General features: G+C 44.5%; 2 protein-coding genes across 2 annotated transcripts in view; both read left to right on the top strand.

Moving 5' to 3' along the window:
• The window catches only part of Scimp (SLP adaptor and CSK interacting membrane protein), a 34350-nt gene extending 25337 nt beyond the window's left edge, over positions 1 to 9013 (top strand). The window contains exons 3-5 of the mRNA XM_047545514.1: positions 1015 to 1081; positions 2975 to 3048; positions 5459 to 9013. Coding sequence (XP_047401470.1) covers positions 1015 to 1081; positions 2975 to 3048; positions 5459 to 5634 — 317 coding nt within the window. The 3' untranslated portion in view covers positions 5635 to 9013. The remainder of the gene's footprint in view (positions 1 to 1014; positions 1082 to 2974; positions 3049 to 5458) is intronic.
• A 914-nt stretch (positions 9014 to 9927) lies between these two features.
• Positions 9928 to 17093, top strand: LOC124980240 (uncharacterized). Its single transcript, XM_047545609.1, is given in 3 exon segments — positions 9928 to 10147; positions 10149 to 11545; positions 11578 to 17093. Coding segments are annotated over 3 exon segments (5247 nt in total). The 5' UTR covers positions 9928 to 9934; the 3' UTR covers positions 15215 to 17093.
• Positions 17094 to 19086: the final 1993 nt, after the last annotated feature.

Genomic DNA, 19086 nt, shown 5'->3' with positions numbered 1-19086 from the left:
CCCCAGATTCCTGTTCAACCAGTGCTGAAGTCAAGTCGATGTAAAAAGTGAAATTGTTTTGTTATTTTTCTCAATCTCCTTTTAGAAACAAGAAGATTAAATTTTAGAGGGAGAGTGAGCCTTACTCAAGGTGCCATAGGAATTGATGGCAGAGTGGGACTAGAACTGAGATGTGCTGGGCTCACAGTTCAATGGTCTTTCTCCTCTACCCCTTAAAATAATTAATTTTTAATACAAAAAGTGTCTTCTGGTATGGGGATATAGCTTAGTGGTAGAGTATTTGCCTAGCATATGTGAGGCCCTGGGTTTAATCCCCACTAACACACACACACACACACACACACACACACACAAATTTTAAAAGTACATTCTGGGCCCCCATAGTCCTCTATTCATTTACTTTCTTAAAACTTTTCATTCTCAGTTATAGACCAAAGTATGACCCTAAACAAAACCTTACCTACCCTCTTTTATCTTAAACCACTCATACTAACAAGTTATAATTAATATATATGTAACTCTTCACAGTTTACAAACCAGCTTTCCCATTCATTATCTCATCTCTTCCCAACCACTTTTGGTTAATCATATGACCTGCATTCCTGAGTGCCAACCAAGTATCAGGCATGTTACCAGGTAATGAAGAAACAGCCCTTATGGTTGTTGTCCTCACTGGGTTAGGTCTCAGCTTCTGAGGTCAGATGGCCTGGATTCAAATTTCAACTCTATCAAGCTGGGCACAGTGGTGCACTCCTGTGATCCCAGCTACTTGGGAGGCTCAGGGAAGGGGATCACAAGTTCAAAGACAGCCTAGGAAATATAGCATCACCCCATTTCAAACAAATTCTAGCTCTATCACCTATTACCTTTGTGTTCCTAAGTTTATTTGTGTTCCCTCTTGGCCGTTCTTCTTCCAAATGTTCTGGACCCAATTGGTCTCTAAGGACTTCTAAACTCTAGAATCACAACTTCAACTAATTCATCCTAAATCAATATGGTTTTCCCCCACCTTAGGCAAGAAATGGAAAATTTCCAAGCCCTTGAAACAAATCCAAGGAGATGAAGAAGAAAAGATGTATGAGTAAGTGGGGGGAAATCTGGCCTTTTAATTTTGAGAACCACCTGTTCATTTCTAACCTTGCCCCTCCACCACTGTTCTGATGTGACTGAGATGCCCACTTTTCCTGTGGAGCTGGCAAAACATGCATGCCAACTCTCCCACTTTAAAGGAAGAGATGTCAGGGCATGTGGGTACAGGGCACCATCTGGCACCCTTTTCTCCAAGGTCTCCCTCCTTAAGTCTATTTTGACAGGGGTCGCAGGTTGGGTTGTGTGTTCTACGCCCACTACCCAGTCTATACCTCCTCTTTAGATGCTTCTTTGTTTTACTTTCGTTTTTTGTGATGTGCTTGGGGATTTATGAGTGGTATCTATGAGGGGCTTCCAAGGCCATCCTTAGGCTTGATTATTCACTAGAAGGACTCATGGGACCCAGAAGCTCTGACACTCACAGTTACACTTTAACCTAGCAAAAGTATGCAGATTCAAATCAACACAGGAAAAAGACACATGGATTGGTATCTACTGGGCACAAGCCTGCAGTTGGTCCCAGTGGTCTTAAGAATACCCTTAACTCTACCAGCAAAAATGTTTAATAACACATTTGAAGCATCACCAACAGAGACACTAACCTGAACCTTGCTATCCAGGGTTTACTGGGAACTAGTCAAGTAGGCATGGAGTGCCCACATGATTGACCTAGTTAGCAACTCAGTCTCCAGTCCCTCCAAGAGTCAAATTGACACAGCATGGCCAAGGGTCCCAGGCAAACAAAAGCATTCACCATATATCACATCATGAGCATAAACCATGTAGCAGAATATTCCAAGAGCTGGAAGCTGTGATCTCCCAGGAGCCAATCAAGAAGAGCTCCTTCTTTGCCTTATATGCACTATCTCTAACAAATTCTATGCTCTTCTAAAATAGCTTTTGTTGGTGCTCAAGGGGCACAGCAAATAAAACCCCTACTGTGCCCATTTTGGTCCCCTCAAGGAGTAAGACAAGGTAGCTAGATGACCAAAATAACACTTTTTATTAAGAATAAAACTGGTATTACAGGTAAGACCTCTTATCAAAGTATAATATGAGTACAGAAAAGTGCACAGGGTAAGTATACAACTCAGTGAATTTCCACAAACTGAGCAGATTCAGGTGACTGGCACCCAGTTCAAGATAAAATATTACCAACACCTCAGATGCTTGCCTTACACTTTCCTCTACCGTGAAACCCAAAGGTACCCACTACCTGGAATAGAGCATTCCATTGTGGGAGTAGACCATGATTGATTTATCCATTCTGTTACTGAGAGACATTTGGGTAGTGTGATGGTTAATTTGATGTGTCTCTTTCTGTGGAGAACACAGGTTAATATAGGTCATGTCCAGTTTAGGTTCCACCTCTTAATATTTCTATCATCTCCCAATGGCGCCAAGCTGGGAACCAAGTCTTAACCGTGGGCCTCTGAGGGACATTCAGTAGGGCTGTTAGGAATAGTGCTGCCATGAACATTCTAATACATGTCTTTTTGGTGAACATACGTGAACACTTTGGTAGACTATAGACTTGGTGGTGGAATTGCTCTCTTGGTTTGTGAGTGCATTCACCTTCAGGAAAACGTCTGATGCACACCTCCCTCTCCTAATTCAGTTCAGTTGAACACAAGAGGTTGTGCTCCACATGCTTTAAGTTATAAAGCTTTAATTCTCTGCCCTCAATTTTAGTCATTCACTGGGCCAGAGGAAATGGTTTCTTTAGGGTGGCAGTTGCAAATTGGATGTAGGACCTAGGAAGGGAAGGAATGCTTCCAATTTGTAGGGACTAAGATTTGAATGTTCAACCCATTTATTTTTCCTTGATGCTTTCTTATAAATGATCCAAACCAAATACTGACTCCTTCTCTTTCTGTCTCTCCAGGAATGTTCTTAATCAGTCACCAGATCAGTTACCCCCTCTGCCACCCAGGGATTTGCATTTTACAGGAGATTTCTGTAAGTATATTTTGTTGGTAACAGGTTCATTCAGGGTAGGATAACAAATTTATCTAAATGACTTGATCAACTCAAGCTGCCATAAATACCATAGGTTAAATGACTTAAACAATAGAAAAATTATTTGCCCACAGTTCAGGGTACTGGCTGAATTGGTTTCTGGTAAGTATTTCTTCTCTGCTTGCAGACTGCTACTTTCTTACTACTCACATGGGCCTTTCTTGAGCTGGGGAAAAAAGCAAGACAGCCAGCTCTTTGGGGTGTCTTCTTATAAAGATATTAATGCTTTTGGTTTTGAGTCCCATCCTTATGACCAAATAGAGCCACACTGTGGGGTAGGGCTTCAGCATATGAATTCTGGAGGAACACAAATATGTAGTCCATACAATAGGATTGGCAGATGAAGCATCCTGTTTAAAAGAGACAAACAAGTTTTAAAAGGCCAGAACAACCAGTTACAGAGTAAGGCACATGCCTGTAATCCCAGTGGCTCAGGAGTCTGAGGCAGGAGAATGGCAAATTTGAAGGCAGCCTGGGAAATTTAGTGAGACATTGTCTCAAAAAATAAAAAGGACTGGGAATGTAGCTCAATCCCTAGTACCAAAAATACTGTATGAGGGTGGGGTGAATAAATACCAATGTTCCTGATACCCTGATGTGAATGTATAAATTCATGTTCAAATCTCAGCTTAGAACATGAGTAAAAAGGAACTTAGACTATCGTTATTCCTTTTCATCATTTTTATTTTTTGGTACTGGAGACTGAACCCAGGGGTGCTTTACCACTGAATTACATCCCCGGTTCTTTTTATTTTTTTGTTTTGAGACAGGGTCTCACTAAGTTGCTTAAGGCTTTACTAAGTGACTAAGGCTAGCCACAAACTTGCAATCCTCCTGCCTCAGCCTCCCGAGTTGCTGAAACTATAGGAATGCACCACTGTGCCCAGCAACTACCAACTATTCCTGTCACATAAACTTACCTGGTTCCCTGACTGAAATGTTCTCCTTAAGCTGTTTGCATATCTGGCTTTGTTTTGTCCTTCAGGTATCACCTGACTACCCTATCAAAGTACTTCTGCTACTTTCCTTTATGAAACTTATAGCAGTTATCCAAAATTGTCTTTAGTTGTTGTTAGTTTATTATCTATTTCCCCCACCAGAATATAAACTTGAGGAAAATAGGAGCCTTTCTTGTCTTATTCACCGTTGTTTACACACCACCTAGAATAGTGTCCTGGAGCATAAGAGATACTTAATAAAAATGTTTTGACTGAAAGGACAAATAATAACATTAGCTAATATTTACTGAGCATGCACTGTGTGTCAGCACTGCTTCTAGCCATTACCTCATTTAATCCTTATAACAACTCTGTTATTTCCCTTTGACAGATGACAACACTAAGGCAGAGGGAACTTAAGTGACTTACCTGTGGTCACAAAGCTAGTGAGTACTAGCATCTGAACATAAACCCATTTCAGAAATGAAATGGGAAAAGATGAGATTGTCATAGAGGGAATTCCAATCCCCATCACAGGTAGAACCGAGCTGTTTAATCATTATATTAGTCCATTTTCCACTACTACTACAAAATACCTAAGGCAAAGGGTAACTTACCCCCAAACAGAGAGGTTTATTTAGCTCACAGTTTTGGAGGCTGAAAGTCCAAACATCATGGTACCAACTCTGGGGAAAGTGTTCCTAGCTATATCAAATCATGGCAGATGGCATATGGTGGGAGGGAGTGCAAGAGCAAGAGAGCACATGGGAAGGCGGGAAACCAGAGAAGGAGCTAATAACAATCTCCCAGTAGACCCCTTTCCTTACACGCTTCACCACCTCTTACTGTTGCTATAATGGGGACCAAGCCCTCTAACACAGGAACCAAATCATATCCAAATCATAGCAGTCATCCTTCCTTTTGCTATGGAGCCATTCTGCTGCTATGTCTACCTTTTGAAAACACCGCTATTTCCTTCCCCCTTAGCAGAGGTGTGTATGTGAACAATTACAGATAGTCCTAGGAAACAGTGTAAGTCATTGGAAGGGAAGCGCCATCAAGGAAATATGGTTTGTATCACTACCTAGTGATAATCAGAATCTGTATACCCAATGGATTCAACTGGTTGCCAGCTCTACTCTGCTTTCCTAAGCATTTGCTTCATCATGCCCACGTAGTGCAGTCGTAGTCAGAGATGTGGAAATTGGGATGTCTGACCAATATTTGCCATTCACTCACTTGGGTGATGCTGAGACCTGTGTCATGTCTGAGTTTCCTCTGTCAAATGGGGATCTGGTCCATCAGGAAGTGAGAAGATCACCAAAACCCATAGAAACCCTGCTGAACTACTTAAATAAAAATAAATCAATACACAATAGTTTTGCATGTAAGGACCTTTTCGTTTATTTTAGCCCTACAGGAAACTCCAAATCAGTCATCAGCTATGTACTCATTGGTGAATAAAGTTAGAAACAAGAAGACTGTTTCCATCCCGGGCTACATTGAGCCTGAAGATGACTATGATGATGTTGAAATACCTGCAAATAGTGAAAACCATCATTCTAAAATAACCATGTCTTCTTTTTGACAAGCTGAAGAGGGTTCAAAGAGCTTATTTTAAAATAATCAAGAATGACTGAACTGGAATAAGTACCCAGGTCCTGAAAGCCAGTTGTTATTTTATGAAGCTCTATAAGAAAAGCACTTCCTGAACCTTAGATGAAGCCACCTCAGCGATCCAATGACTGCAGCCAGAGGACAGACACAATGCTTGGCCCTGTGGACCAGGAGGGTCAGCCTTTGTGCTTCTGTTAGGGAAGTATCCATGGGGTGTACCACTACTGGGTTCCAAGTTCACATCTCTAACAAATGTCTCATTTATCAACATTCCTCTTTTGTTCCCTTGGTTTACATGGTTCTCTGTGATCTTATGTCTTGGTATTTGATCATGCAGAGCTTCCCAGGCCCTAATCCCTAGGTAGACCCTTGCCAAGAACACAGGTCTTCCTTCCTTCCACCCTATCCACCCTCTGCACTGAGAGGCTGTGGGTGGTTGTTACAGCCAAGCACCCTTGTATGGAAGTCATCACTTCATGCTTTACAAGTTTTTAAGGGCAAGGAGTACACCATATTTTTTCTTTTTCTCAGTGCTGGGGATTGAACCCAGGGCCTTGTGCTTGCAAGACAAGCACTCTACCAACTGAGCCATATCCCCAGCCCTGCACTATATTTTTGAGAAACTTTGCCACCTATACCCACCACATCCCAAGTCCCCATATCTATATAAGATATAGGCCACTGCCCATAGAGAATCAAGTTCTTACCTAGGTTTTCTCCTGTGCTCTCAGGTGACCTTAGAACAATCAACCAAGGACAGAAGTTATCTTCTCATTTACACCTAGAGGTGTCACTTTGCAATAGGTGTGCTGAGGGTACTACAGGAAAAATAGATCCTCCCAAGAAAAATCATAGGTCACCATCACTGAACAATGGCATATTCAAGATAAGAGTTTAGGGGACTTAACACCCCATCCATAATTTGTTATTTTTTCCCTGGTTTTGGGGATTGAACCCAGGGGTACTCTTCCACTGAGCTATATTCCCAGCCAGTTTTATTTATTTTATTTTACATTTTATACTTGCCAAGTTGCCCAGGCTGGCCTTGACCTTGCAATCCTACTGCCTCCACCTCCCGAGTACCTGGATTATGGACATGTGCCTCTGCACCTGACCCACCATAACTTTCATAATTGCTCTTTCTTTTCCATGCTGGCCTTCCTCAGGGTTCTTTTCCCCATTCCTGTTCTCATCTCCCTCCAAACACTCATGAGTGGTCTCAACCATTGTCCATGAGCTCCATGTCCTCCTTCATTATGATGACTTACAAATTGCAGATTCTGGTTGAGCGCTCTCTCTCTCTCTCTCTCTCTCTCTCTCTCTCTCTCTCTCTCTCTCTCTCTATCTATCTATCTCCTGGGTTGCCTGCATCTGGGTTGCCTATCCATCTGATTATCCTGCAGTTCAACCCTCAAGTTCAATATATGCCAAAAGGAACTGATCACCTACCCCTAAGTCCAAACTTTTTGTGCTCTATTGTCTTCTTGGTTGCTGATGTCAAAAATCAGCATCCTTCTCCTCTACCTTTTGTTTACAACATTCTGCACCTTCCATTGATTGTGCCTCCCAAATACTCTCAATCAGTCCATAATGTCTATCACCATTCTGAAGTCAGGCCATTGCCAGTACATGCCAAGAGAATTTATCAGCTTTCTACAGTTCTCCTGCCTCTGGCCTCTCACCCTCCAAACCATTTGCTACATAGAAGTCAATGATTTTCCAAAGTGAACATCTACATTTTCTTGCTTAAATCTGCTCTTTGCCCCTTAACCTCAGAATAAGCCCAAACTCCTTAACATGGTTTGCAAGATTTATCAGGATCTGGTTACTGGTTATTTTCTGCCAACCCCCTTTTCCCCACCTCCTTGCAATTTTCACTCTGCCCCAATTTTTTGTTCTGATCATTTGAAATGACCTTTGCCATGGTTTCTCTTGTCCTTGTGCCTGTGCACAGCACTGTTCCTGTTGTATGGAATGTTCTTCCCCACCTTCCAGTCCTTCCTATTTCATCTTAGATACCCTTTCTTCATCACCCCAAATCTGGGTCAGGTGGCTTCTTAGGTGCTTTCCTCTTACAACATTAGCACCCATAATGATCTGTTCATTTGTCTTTCTCTTCCACTTGACTGAAAATAACATGAGGATAGAAACTGTGTCTTTCTTTCCTCCATTGTTTTCCCTGTTCTAGCATATTGTGGGTGCTCAATAAATAAATCGATCAATTGAATTGAGTAAATGAGCAAACTCCTCTGGGCTCTCACAGCTCCCTGTATTTAGTTCCATGGAAAGGCTTTTCCCTTTGCATTATAATTGCCTGGTGACTTTCTTCCCCCTCTTCCCCTAACCTGGGGATTCCTCTGGAGTGGAACTTGTTTGTCTCATCGCTATGTTCCCACTGTCCAGCACAAACACTGGTAGATGGTAAGCACTTAGTAAACACTTATCAAATGTTGAATATTAATGGAAAGTCTACACAACAATAACAAGAAAAATTAAGTTTCCCTGGACACTTATAATTTGATTGAGACTTTAAATTGGGCACATGTACTAAAGCCATGTTTTCTGTCAAGGAAATTGTTATCATTTTGGATGACAGACTAAATATGTCAAGATTTCACAGGACCTTTGCATGTATCCTACCCCCATTGTAAATCCCAAGTCAGTGACCTACGTATTTATTGATTTAGTAGCACTTAGAAATGTGATATAGCCAGGTATAGTGGCCCACTCCTGTAATCCCAGCAACTCAGGAGGTAGAGACAGGAGGACAGTAAGTTTGAGGATAGCCTTGGCAATTTAGTGAGACCTTGTCTCAAAATAAAAAGGGCTAGGGTGGTATAGTTCAGTGGTAGGGGACCTCTGGATTCAATCTCCAGTAGTGAAGAGAGAGAGAAGAAAGAAAGAAGATAATTTCCATCTTGAGTTACATTGTGCCTGAAGATAGCTATGACATTGACTAAATACCTATAAATAATGAAAATCATCATTTTGAAACAACTACTGTTTTGTCACCTAAATGGTTTTGAAAACTCATGCCCCAAATCAGGGGATTATTGTTTTCTATTTTTTTAATGTTATTGTATTTTTTATACCTTTATTTTATTTACTTATTTTATTTACTTATTTTTATGAGATGTTGAGGATAGAATTCAGTGCCTCACACGTGCTAGGCAAGTGCTCTGTGTCACTAAGCTACAACCACAGCCCTAGTTTTCTTTATAACGGTTGCAGTCTACCTCTAAGAAACAAAAACATTGTTTTCAGGAAATGCACTTGAAAGGCCCCAGCTCTTTGTCTTAAACCCATGACCTAGGACACTCTACCAAACCCCCCCCCGGGAAGGTTGCACGGCCTACCTGGAGGTCGTTAAACTGATAACTAGGTTAAGAAAGAATAGGGCGGTTGGGAAAGCATAGATCATCGGGTCCCAGGGAGTGCCTGAACAATCAGGAACTGATAAGCGGGAACCAGGAACCATAAAAATACCAAGAATACCAAGTGATAATTGTGGATTTTTTTGGGATATAATAACCTTACCCTTCAAGTAACCTATGTGCTGTGTACGTGCTGGATTCAAAATAACCAATAGGAAACCTGTTGCTTACCGCGCGCGCGAAACCTGCCCCTTTACCCTATAAAAACCTGTACCCCAAAAAGCCCGGTGTGCCACATAACCGAAGCTCCGGCTGAGGTTTTGCTGCGCACCCGCAGGCGCCTGTGTAACCAATAAACTGCCTCTTGCTTTTGCAGCCAGTGATTACGTGAGTTCTTCCTTGGACAGGGGGGCTTAGGGTCTTTCATTTGGAGGTCCCACCGAGATCAGACGAGATCACCCCGGACCCCTGTCCGAGGAACGGCCGAAAGTACTCTGGGAGGTAAGCTGGCCAGCACAAAAATTTTTTTTTTGTTCTTGTCTGTCTTGGTTTGTGTAGTTGTTCTGTCTTTCTGTCTTGAAGCGCAGCGATAGTACTTTGTAGGGGCACGCGTGTTCCATTTGTATTTTTGGGCAGCCTGAGAAGGAGTTGACGAACTCTGACTTCTCCCCTGCCACCCTGGGAGACGTCCCAGGGATCCCGGGCGCCCGATTTTTCGGGGCCTCAGGTGTCTCCGAAGGATACACCGTTTTGAGATTTGGCCAAGAACTCCCCAGTTCGTTGGCACCCTTAGATACTTTCGGCTTGTGTCGAAAGCGCGCAGCGATTGTCTTTTGTGGTTTTGTCTTTGTCTTGTTGTGTACTTTTCTTTACCTCCTTTTACATCCTGAGGCAAAGATGGGGCAATCCATGGTAACCCCTCTAAGTCTCACTCTCGACCATTGGCAGGATGTCCGGAGCCGAGCCAACAACATGTCGGTCGAGATTACAAAGAAAAAATGGATAGCACTCTGCTCCTCTGAATGGCCAGCTTTCAATGTCGGTTGGCCCAAAGAAGGAACCTTTAACCTTGATCTTATTTCACAGGTCAAATCCCAAGTTTTTCATTCTAGGACCCAGAGGACACCCAGATCAAGTCCCCTACATCGTGACTTGGGAAAATCTAGTCTCTAACCCACCCCCATGGGTCACCCCTTTCTCCTCACTTAAGCCCTCTCCCCCTTCTCCTCTAAGCCCCTCACCTCTCCCATCTGCACCCCTTGCTCCCATTCCGGCACCATCTACCCAAAGTTCTAGGTTGTACCCTATATTAGATAAGTCTAAACCCCCAGCCTCAAGCAGGTCAAAGTCGCGAACGATCCTTCCACCCGATGAATCCACCCTGATGGACCTGATGACAGAGGAACCCCCACCCTATCCACCCCAACCTCTTCCAGCTCCCCATTCAGATTCCTCCGAAGAAGAGGAAGAATCACCTGTCGCCGGTGCCCCTCCAGACCCATCCCCCATGGTGGGGCGACTCCGGGGACGCCGAGAACCCCCAAATCTGGGGAAAACTTCAAAAGCCTTCCCCTTGCGCCAGACAGGGGGCCCTAATAGTCCATACCAGTATTGGCCATTCTCCGCCTCTGATCTTTATAATTGGAAGGCTCATAACCCTCCTTTCTCTAGTGACCCAGTTGCCTTGATTTCTCTGATTGAGTCTGTTCTAGTGACCCACCAGCCAACCTGGGATGATTGTCAGCAACTTCTCCAGACTCTCCTCACCTCTGAGGAGAAACAAAAAGTGTTACTGGAGGCTCGAAAAAATGTTCCAGGGGATAATGGGCGTCCCACTCAACTACCAAACCTGATCAATGAAGCCTTTCCTTTGACCCGACCAGATTGGGACTATAGCACTGATGAAGGTAGGAACCACCTACGTCTCTATCGCCAGTTGCTTATAGCGGGTCTCCATGGAGCAGGGCGACGGCCCACTAATTTGGCCCAGGTAAGACAGACTATTCAACGGGCGGAAGAAACCCCGACCGCATTTCTAGAAAGGTTGAAAGAGGCTTATCGAAGATTCACTCCCTTCGATCCAGATAGTGAGGAGCAGAAAGGTAACGTCTCCATGGCATTTATCTGGCAATCAGCCCCAGATATAAGAAGCAAGTTACAAAGGTTGGATAATCTGCAGGACTATTCCTTGGCAGATTTACTGAAGGAAGCAGAAAGGATTTTTAATAAGAGGGAAACTCCAGAAGAAAGGGAAGAAAGAATTAGGAAAGTGCAAGAGGAAAGAGAGATGAGATACAAAGAGGAATTAGATAGAAGGGAAAGGGAAAGAGATCAAAAGAGAAATAAAGAATTAAGTAAAATACTGGCCACGGTCGCGCAGGCAGAACTAAAGGAGAATAGGCTAGGAAAGGAAAAAGGGCGAAGCAGGCCCCTCGTAGAGCATGACCAATGTGCCTACTGCAAGGAAAAAGGACACTGGGTTAAGGACTGTCCAAAGAACCCAAAAAGGCTTCCCAACTTAAGGAAGTACCCAAACCGAGCCCCCAATTGCTGGCTTTAGATGATGAAGATTAGGGGCGTCAGGGCCAGGAGCTCCCCCCTGAGCCCCGGGTAACTCTTCGAGTGGGGGAGCAACCGATTACTTTCCTAGTAGACACCGGAGCCCAACATTCGGTACTAACCCAAGCTCCAGGGCCCTTGAGCAGCAAGACCACATGGGTCCAAGGAGCCACCGGGTGCAAATCTTACCGATGGACCACCAAAAGAGAAGTGCATCTTGCCTCAGGTAAAGTCTCCCACTCATTCTTACATGTACCTGACTGTCCATACCCACTACTAGGAAGAGACTTACTAACTAAATTGAAAACCCAAATTCATTTTGAAAATGGGAAAGCCTCAGTCAGCGGACCAAACGGGGCTCCTTTACATATACTAACCTTTAAATTGGAAGATGAGTACCGACTATTTGATAGCACCCCACAACCCGATCGGAACATGGACTATTGGATTACTACTTACCCAGAAGCTTGGGCAGAAACCGGGGAAGTGGGGATGGCAATACGCCAGCCCCCTATAGTGATTCCACTTAAGACTACTGCCTCCCCTATTAACATCAAGCAGTACCCCATGTCAATGGAGGCTTACCAGGGCATTAAGCCACACATCCAGCGGCTCTTAGACCAAGGCAATCTAACCCCTTGTCGATCGCCCTGGAATACCCCCTTACTCCCAGTTAAGAAGCCCGGGACTAAAGATTACCGGCCAGTTCAGGACTTAAGAGAAGTAAATAAAAGGGTAGAAGATATTCACCCCACGGTGCCTAATCCCTACAACCTCCTGAGCACCCTGCCTCCCACTCACACCTGGTACACAGTATTGGATTTAAAGGACGCATTCTTCTGCCTAAGGTTAAGCCCCCAAAGCCAGGCCCTCTTTGCATTTGAATGGAGGGATCCTGAGAAGGGGCTCTCTGGGCAGCTGACCTGGACCAGACTACCGCAGGGATTCAAGAACAGCCCGACACTCTTTGACGAGGCTTTACACCAGGACTTGGCCGACTTCCGGGTAAGACACCCCTCCTTAATAATGCTCCAATATGTGGATGACATCTTATTGGCAGCTACCTCTGAGGAGGAATGCCTGGAAGGAACGAAAGCGTTATTGCAAACCCTAGGGCAACTAGGGTACCGGGCATCAGCCAAAAAGGCACAAATTTGTCAAACCAAAGTTACTTACCTTGGCTATGAGCTACGTGATGGCCAAAGGTGGCTGACCCCAGCCAGAAAAGAGACTATTTCAAGCATCCCAGTCCCCAAGAACCCCAAGCAGCTGCGGGAATTTCTAGGGACTGCAGGATTTTGCAGACTATGGATTCCTGGGTTCGCGGAAATTGCAGCCCCTTTGTACCCACTGACAAAACAAAACAACCCATTTACTTGGACTGAGGAACATCAGATGGCATTTGATCAAATTAAATTGGCCCTCCTGTCTGCCCCTGCCTTGGGTCTGCCAGATGTCACCAGACCCTTTGATCTGTTTGTAGACGAGAAACAAGGCTATGCTAAAGGAGTCCTAACCCAAAAATTAGGACCTTGGAGGCGTCCTATAGTCTACTTGTCCAAGAAATTGGATCCTGTAGCATCAGGATGGCCCCCTTGCCTTCGGATGGTGGCGGCAGTCGCCATCCTAATTAAAGATGCCACCAAATTGACTCTGGGACAGCCATTAACTTTACTAACACCCCATACCATCGAGGCCATTATTCGTCAACCTCCCGACCGCTGGATTTCTAATGCCCGGCTCACCCACTACCAATCTCTGCTGCTGGACACGGACCGAATCCAATTCGGCCCCGTTGTCACCTTAAACCCAGCAACACTCCTGCCCCTTCCAGGAGGACCTACCCCCCATAACTGCCAGCAGATTCTTGCAGAAACCCAAGGAACCAGACCAGATCTCACAGATCAACCTATGAAGGACGCAGAGCTGGTATGGTACACTGATGGAAGCAGTTATCTACTTGATGGGGAACGACGGGCGGGAGCAGCTATCACCACCGAGTCAGAGGTAATTTGGGCAAGTGCACTACCGGGAGGAACTTCAGCTCAGCGGGCAGAATTGATAGCCTTAACACAGGCATTAAAACTAGCTGAAGGAAAGAAACTCAATGTGTATACAGACAGTAGGTATGCCTTTGCCACCGCCCACATTCATGGAGAAATTTATCGACGGCGAGGATTGCTAACTTCAGATGGAAAGGAGATCAAAAATAAAACTGAAATTTTAGCCTTACTAAAAGCCTTGTTCTTGCCAAAGAAACTAAGCATAGTACACTGTCCCGGTCACCAGAAGGGGGATCACCCGGAGGCAAAAGGGAACAGGCTGGCAGACGAAACTGCAAGAAATGCGGCTCTAGGACCACAACTCCTAGTGACCACCCTATTGCCACAAAAGGTTAAGAAGTCGCCTGAGGACTTCGATGAACACTGGGTCTATGAGGACCCAGATTTGGACATTGTGCAACACCTAGAGGCCACCTATAACCCGGCTGAAGGCACATGGGAATACCAGGGAAAAACTGTAATGCCTATCAAACACACCAAAGAAATAATAAGGTCCTTGCACTGACTTACTCATTTGGGAGCTAAAAAGATGAGAACCCTCTTGGATCATGGAGAAGGAAATCTATACCTGCCCCACAGAGACTCAATCATCAGGCAAGTCGTGAGAAATTGTCAAGCTTGTGCTCAGGTTAACGCAGGTAAAATAAAATTTGGGATTGGAATCCGGGCCAGAGGGCACAAGCCTGGAACCAGTTGGGAAGTCGACTTCACAGAAATCAAGCCTGGTATGTATGGATACAGGTATCTTTTAGTTTTTGTAGACACTTTTTCAGGATGGGTAGAAGCATATCCCACTCGGCATGAGACTGCTAAAGTCGTAGCAAAGAAGCTACTGGAAGAAATCTTTCCAAGGTATGGTGTACCTGGGGCCATTGGTTCAGATAACGGGCCTGCCTTCACCTCCCAGGTAAGTCAGTTAGTGGCCAGTACATTGGGGATTAATTGGAAATTACATTGTGCTTACCGACCCCAAAGCTCAGGGCAGGTAGAAAGAATGAATAGAACTATCAAGGAGACTTTAACCAAATTAACGCTTGAAACTGGCACTAGAGACTGGGTGCAACTCCTGCCTTTAGCTTTGTACAGGGCCAGGAACACCCCTGGCCCTCAAGGACTAACCCCCTTTGAAATTCTGTATGGTGCCCCACCACCCGCTGTCAATTTCTATGAAACTGAGATTTCTGCTCTATTCACCCCCACCCTGCAGACCCATTTGCGTGCATTGCAGTTAGTCCAAAATGAAGTCTGGAAGCCCCTAGCGGCAGCCTATAAGGAACAGCTGGAGAAACCAACAGTGCCACACTCCTTCAAGATAGGAGACACCGTCTGGGTCCGGAGACATCAGAGCAAAAACCTTGAACCTTGCTGGAAAGGACCTTACACCGTCTTGCTGACCACCCCTACCGCCATCAAGGTAGACGGCATTGCAGCCTGGATCCACGCAGCCCACGCGAAAGCGGCACATCCACAAGACTCCGCCCCGACACCCCAGGAATCAACATGGAGGTTACGACGCACCCAAAATCCGCTAAAGATAAGACTTTCACGTTGTTAATTATCTTAGCTTTGTTTCCTGTGATGCCCTATGGCAGTCCGCATGTATCCAGAAATCTAGTTTGGTCTATTCACAATATTGAAACTGGAAAGAAATTAGTCCTGGCTCAAGGGCATCATGCCCTAAACACCTGGTGGCCGGACTTAACTTTCGATCTCTGTAAGTTAGCTGAAGGATCTTGGGAACACACTCAGAAAACCAAAGGGGACTCCTATCCACCCTGCAGATTCCGATCTTGGTATTTTTGCCCTGGGCGCACCAGAACCTACCAATGTGGGGGGCCAGAAGCCTACTATTGTGCCTCATGGGGTTGTGAAACTAGTTCAAATGGGTATTGGCTCAAGGGAAAACCTAGAAGTGACTACGTGCAATTTTCAGAAACAACCCCAGGTGAATCTAATGTAACTATCAGATTTACCCAGGAAGAAAAAAAACAAATAGCATGGCTCCAAGGATATTTATGGGGAGTTCGCCTACACACTCCGCAAGGCGATCCAGGGCTCCTATTCCGAATTCAGGTAGAAGCAAAAGAAACAAAAACCCCAGTAGGCCCCAATTTGGTTCTTGGAGACCAGCGGGTACCCTCAGTCCCTGAATCGAAAGAACCCTCCAAGACCGTACCCCCACCTACTAGCCCTGCGTCCACACCATCAGATAGCGTCCTTCCCAGAAGCCCCTTTGTTGAATCTCCTCCTCTGGGCACTGGGGATCGGCTGTTGTGCCTAGTCCAAGGAGCGTTTCAAGCCCTCAATTCCACCAGTCCAGACAAAACCCTAGACTGTTGGTTATGTCTAGCCTCTAGCCCACCTTATTACGAGGGAATCGCCACCACAGCTGGCTGGACGAATAGTAGTACCCCTAATAGCAAGTGTTCCTCCCTACCTAGCTCTAAACTTACAATCCCTGAAGTCAGTGGGCAAGGCCTATGTATAGGCAAGGTACCTAGGTCACATTACTCCCTTTGTAATCAGACCCTCCCAACTCAGGACGGCCATCAATATATCTGGGGACCTAGCGGGACCTACTGGGCATGCAACACTGGACTAACCCCTTGTGTGTCCACTGCCGTTTTAAATGTCACAACCGATTTCTGTGTATTAGTTCAACTGTGGCCTAGGATATCCTATTTACAATCAGAGTATGTTCTGAGTCACTTAGAAGGCCAAAAGAGGTACCCCCGGGAACCCATTAGCCTGACCATAGCTCTGTTGCTAGGAGTAGGGGGAATTGCTGCAGGAATCGGTACAGGAACAGCTGCAATAATACAGGGAAATCAATACTTATATCTACAAGCCGCCATGAATGAGGACCTAACTGCTATGGCAAAATCTATTACAGCCCTGGAGAAATCTCTTACTTCCCTCTCTGAGGTTGTGCTGCAGAACAGAAGAGGACTAGATCTATTGTTCTTGCAAGAAGGAGGCCTCTGTGTAGCCCTAAAAGAACAGTGTTGCTTTTATGCAGATCATACAGGAGTAGTCAGAGAAACCATGGAAAAGGTAACAGAAAGATTAGCCAAACGGCAGAGAGAACTTGAGACACAACAAGGATGGTTTGAACATTGGTTTAGTAAGTCTCCCTGGTTGACTACCTTGCTATCTACTATAGCTGGCCCTCTGATAATTTTAATACTAATCTTCACCTTCGGGCCCTGCATCTTGAACAGACTAGTACAGTTTATGAAGGATCGACTTTCCACGATCCAGACTATGGTCCTTACTCAACAGTACCAAATGATTAAGCAGACTGATGAATACTCTCCATAACCGAGGCGGAATGAACAAATGGATATAAGATTCTATCCATGATAAAGAAAAAGGGGGGAAATGAAAGGCCCCAGCTCTTTGTCTTAAACCCATGACCTAGGACACTCTACCAAACCCCCTCCCTGGGAAGGTTGCACGGCCTACCTGGAGGTCGTTAAACTGATAACTAGGTTAAGAAAGAATAGGGCGGTTGGGAAAGCATAGATCATCGGGTCCCAGGGAGTGCCTGAACAATCAGGAACTGATAAGCGGGAACCAGGAACCATAAAAATACCAAGAATACCAAGTGATAATTGTGGATTTTTTTGGGATATAATAACCTTACCCTTCAAGTAACCTATGTGCTGTGTACGTGCTGGATTCAAAATAACCAATAGGAAACCTGTTGCTTACCGCGCGCGCGAAACCTGCCCCTTTACCCTATAAAAACCTGTACCCCAAAAAGCCCGGTGTGCCACATAACCGAAGCTCCGGCTGAGGTTTTGCTGCGCACCCGCAGGCGCCTGTGTAACCAATAAACTGCCTCTTGCTTTTGCAGCCAGTGATTACGTGAGTTCTTCCTTGGACAGGGGGGCTTAGGGTCTTTCACACTGGTATTACCAGTAACAAATTTTATAAGTCCTTTGCATGTGTTATGATGTTTTAGGCTGAAAGATTACCCAACTAAAGATAAATTTTCACAAAACAAGAAGTCTAGAGAACACTCCAGAATTCTGTGATATCATGACTTAGGTGTCATGGGCTGACTTTGATTCTCTTAACTTTCTCCTCATGGTGGCAAAATAGCTACCATTCTGAGCATGCTGTTCTTACACGCTAACATCCAAAGTTAGGAAAGAAAGATGTATTTCCTCCCATGTACATCTTTTTATTTAGGACAAAAACCCAGAAATACCCAGCAATGCTCCCTAATGTCTCATTGGCCTGGATTGGTGACCTGTGTCTTTGTCCATTTTGTCTGCTATAACAAAATATCCTAGACTGGACAACAGAAATTTATTGTTCATAGTTCTGGAGACTGGAGAGTCCAAGATCAGGCACCAATAGATTTGGTGTCTAGTTAGAACTTGTTCTCTTCTTCAAAGATGGTGCCATCTCCCTATATCCCACATTGTAGAAGGGATGGCAGTTTTCTGGGTCCTTTTTTTTAATTTTTAATTTTTTTTTAATTTTTTAATTTTTTAAAAATTGTCAATGGATCTTTTATTTCATTTATTTATATGTGGTGCTGAGTATCGAACCCAGGGCCTCTCACATGCCTGGCAAGTGCTCTACTACTGAGCCATAGACCCAGCCCATCTGGGGCTTTTATAATGCCCTTTTATAAGAGCATTAATCCTATTCACAAGAACCCTGCCTTCACCATCTAATCACCTTCCAAAGGTTGTACCTCTTTTTGATGTATTTTTTTTTTAGTTGTAGATGGACACAATATCTTTGTTTATTTATTTATTTATTTTTATGTGGTGCTGAGGATTGAACCCAGGGCCTCACCTCTCACTGAGAAATAGCCCCAGCCCTAAAGGCCCTACCTCTTTTTTTTTTTTTTTTTTTTTTTTTTTTATTGTAAACAAATGGGATACATGTTGTTTCTCTGTTTGTACATGGAGTAAAGGCATACCATTTGTGTAATCATAAATTTACATAGGGTAATGTTGTTTGATTCATTCTGTTATGGCCCTACCTCTTAATACTAATACTTTGGGGATCAGATTTCAATATATGAATTTTAGGGGAATGCAAACAGGCCATATCTTTCTTCCTCTGCCACCCGCCCCCCCCCCATTAATGTCCTTCTCACATACAAAATACATTCATTTGGAGCTGGGGTTGTAGCTCAGTGGTAGAGTGCTTGCCTAGCATGTGCAATGCTTGGAGTTCGATTCCCAGCACCGCATATAAATAAATAAAATAAGGGTCCATTGACACCAGGCATGGTGGCGTTCGCCTGTAATCCCAGCAGCTCCAGAGGCTGAGACAGGAAAATCTCAAATTCAGAACCAGCCTCAGCAACGGTGAAGCACTAAACAACTCAGTGAGACCCTGTCTCTAAATAAAATACAAAATAGTGCTGGGGATGTGGCTCAGTGGTTGAGTGCCCCTGAG

Source organism: Sciurus carolinensis, chromosome 3 (assembly GCF_902686445.1).
Source record: "Sciurus carolinensis chromosome 3, mSciCar1.2, whole genome shotgun sequence".
Classification (NCBI taxonomy): Eukaryota; Metazoa; Chordata; class Mammalia; order Rodentia; family Sciuridae; genus Sciurus; species Sciurus carolinensis.
This window is presented reverse-complemented; position numbering and strand designations above follow the sequence as displayed.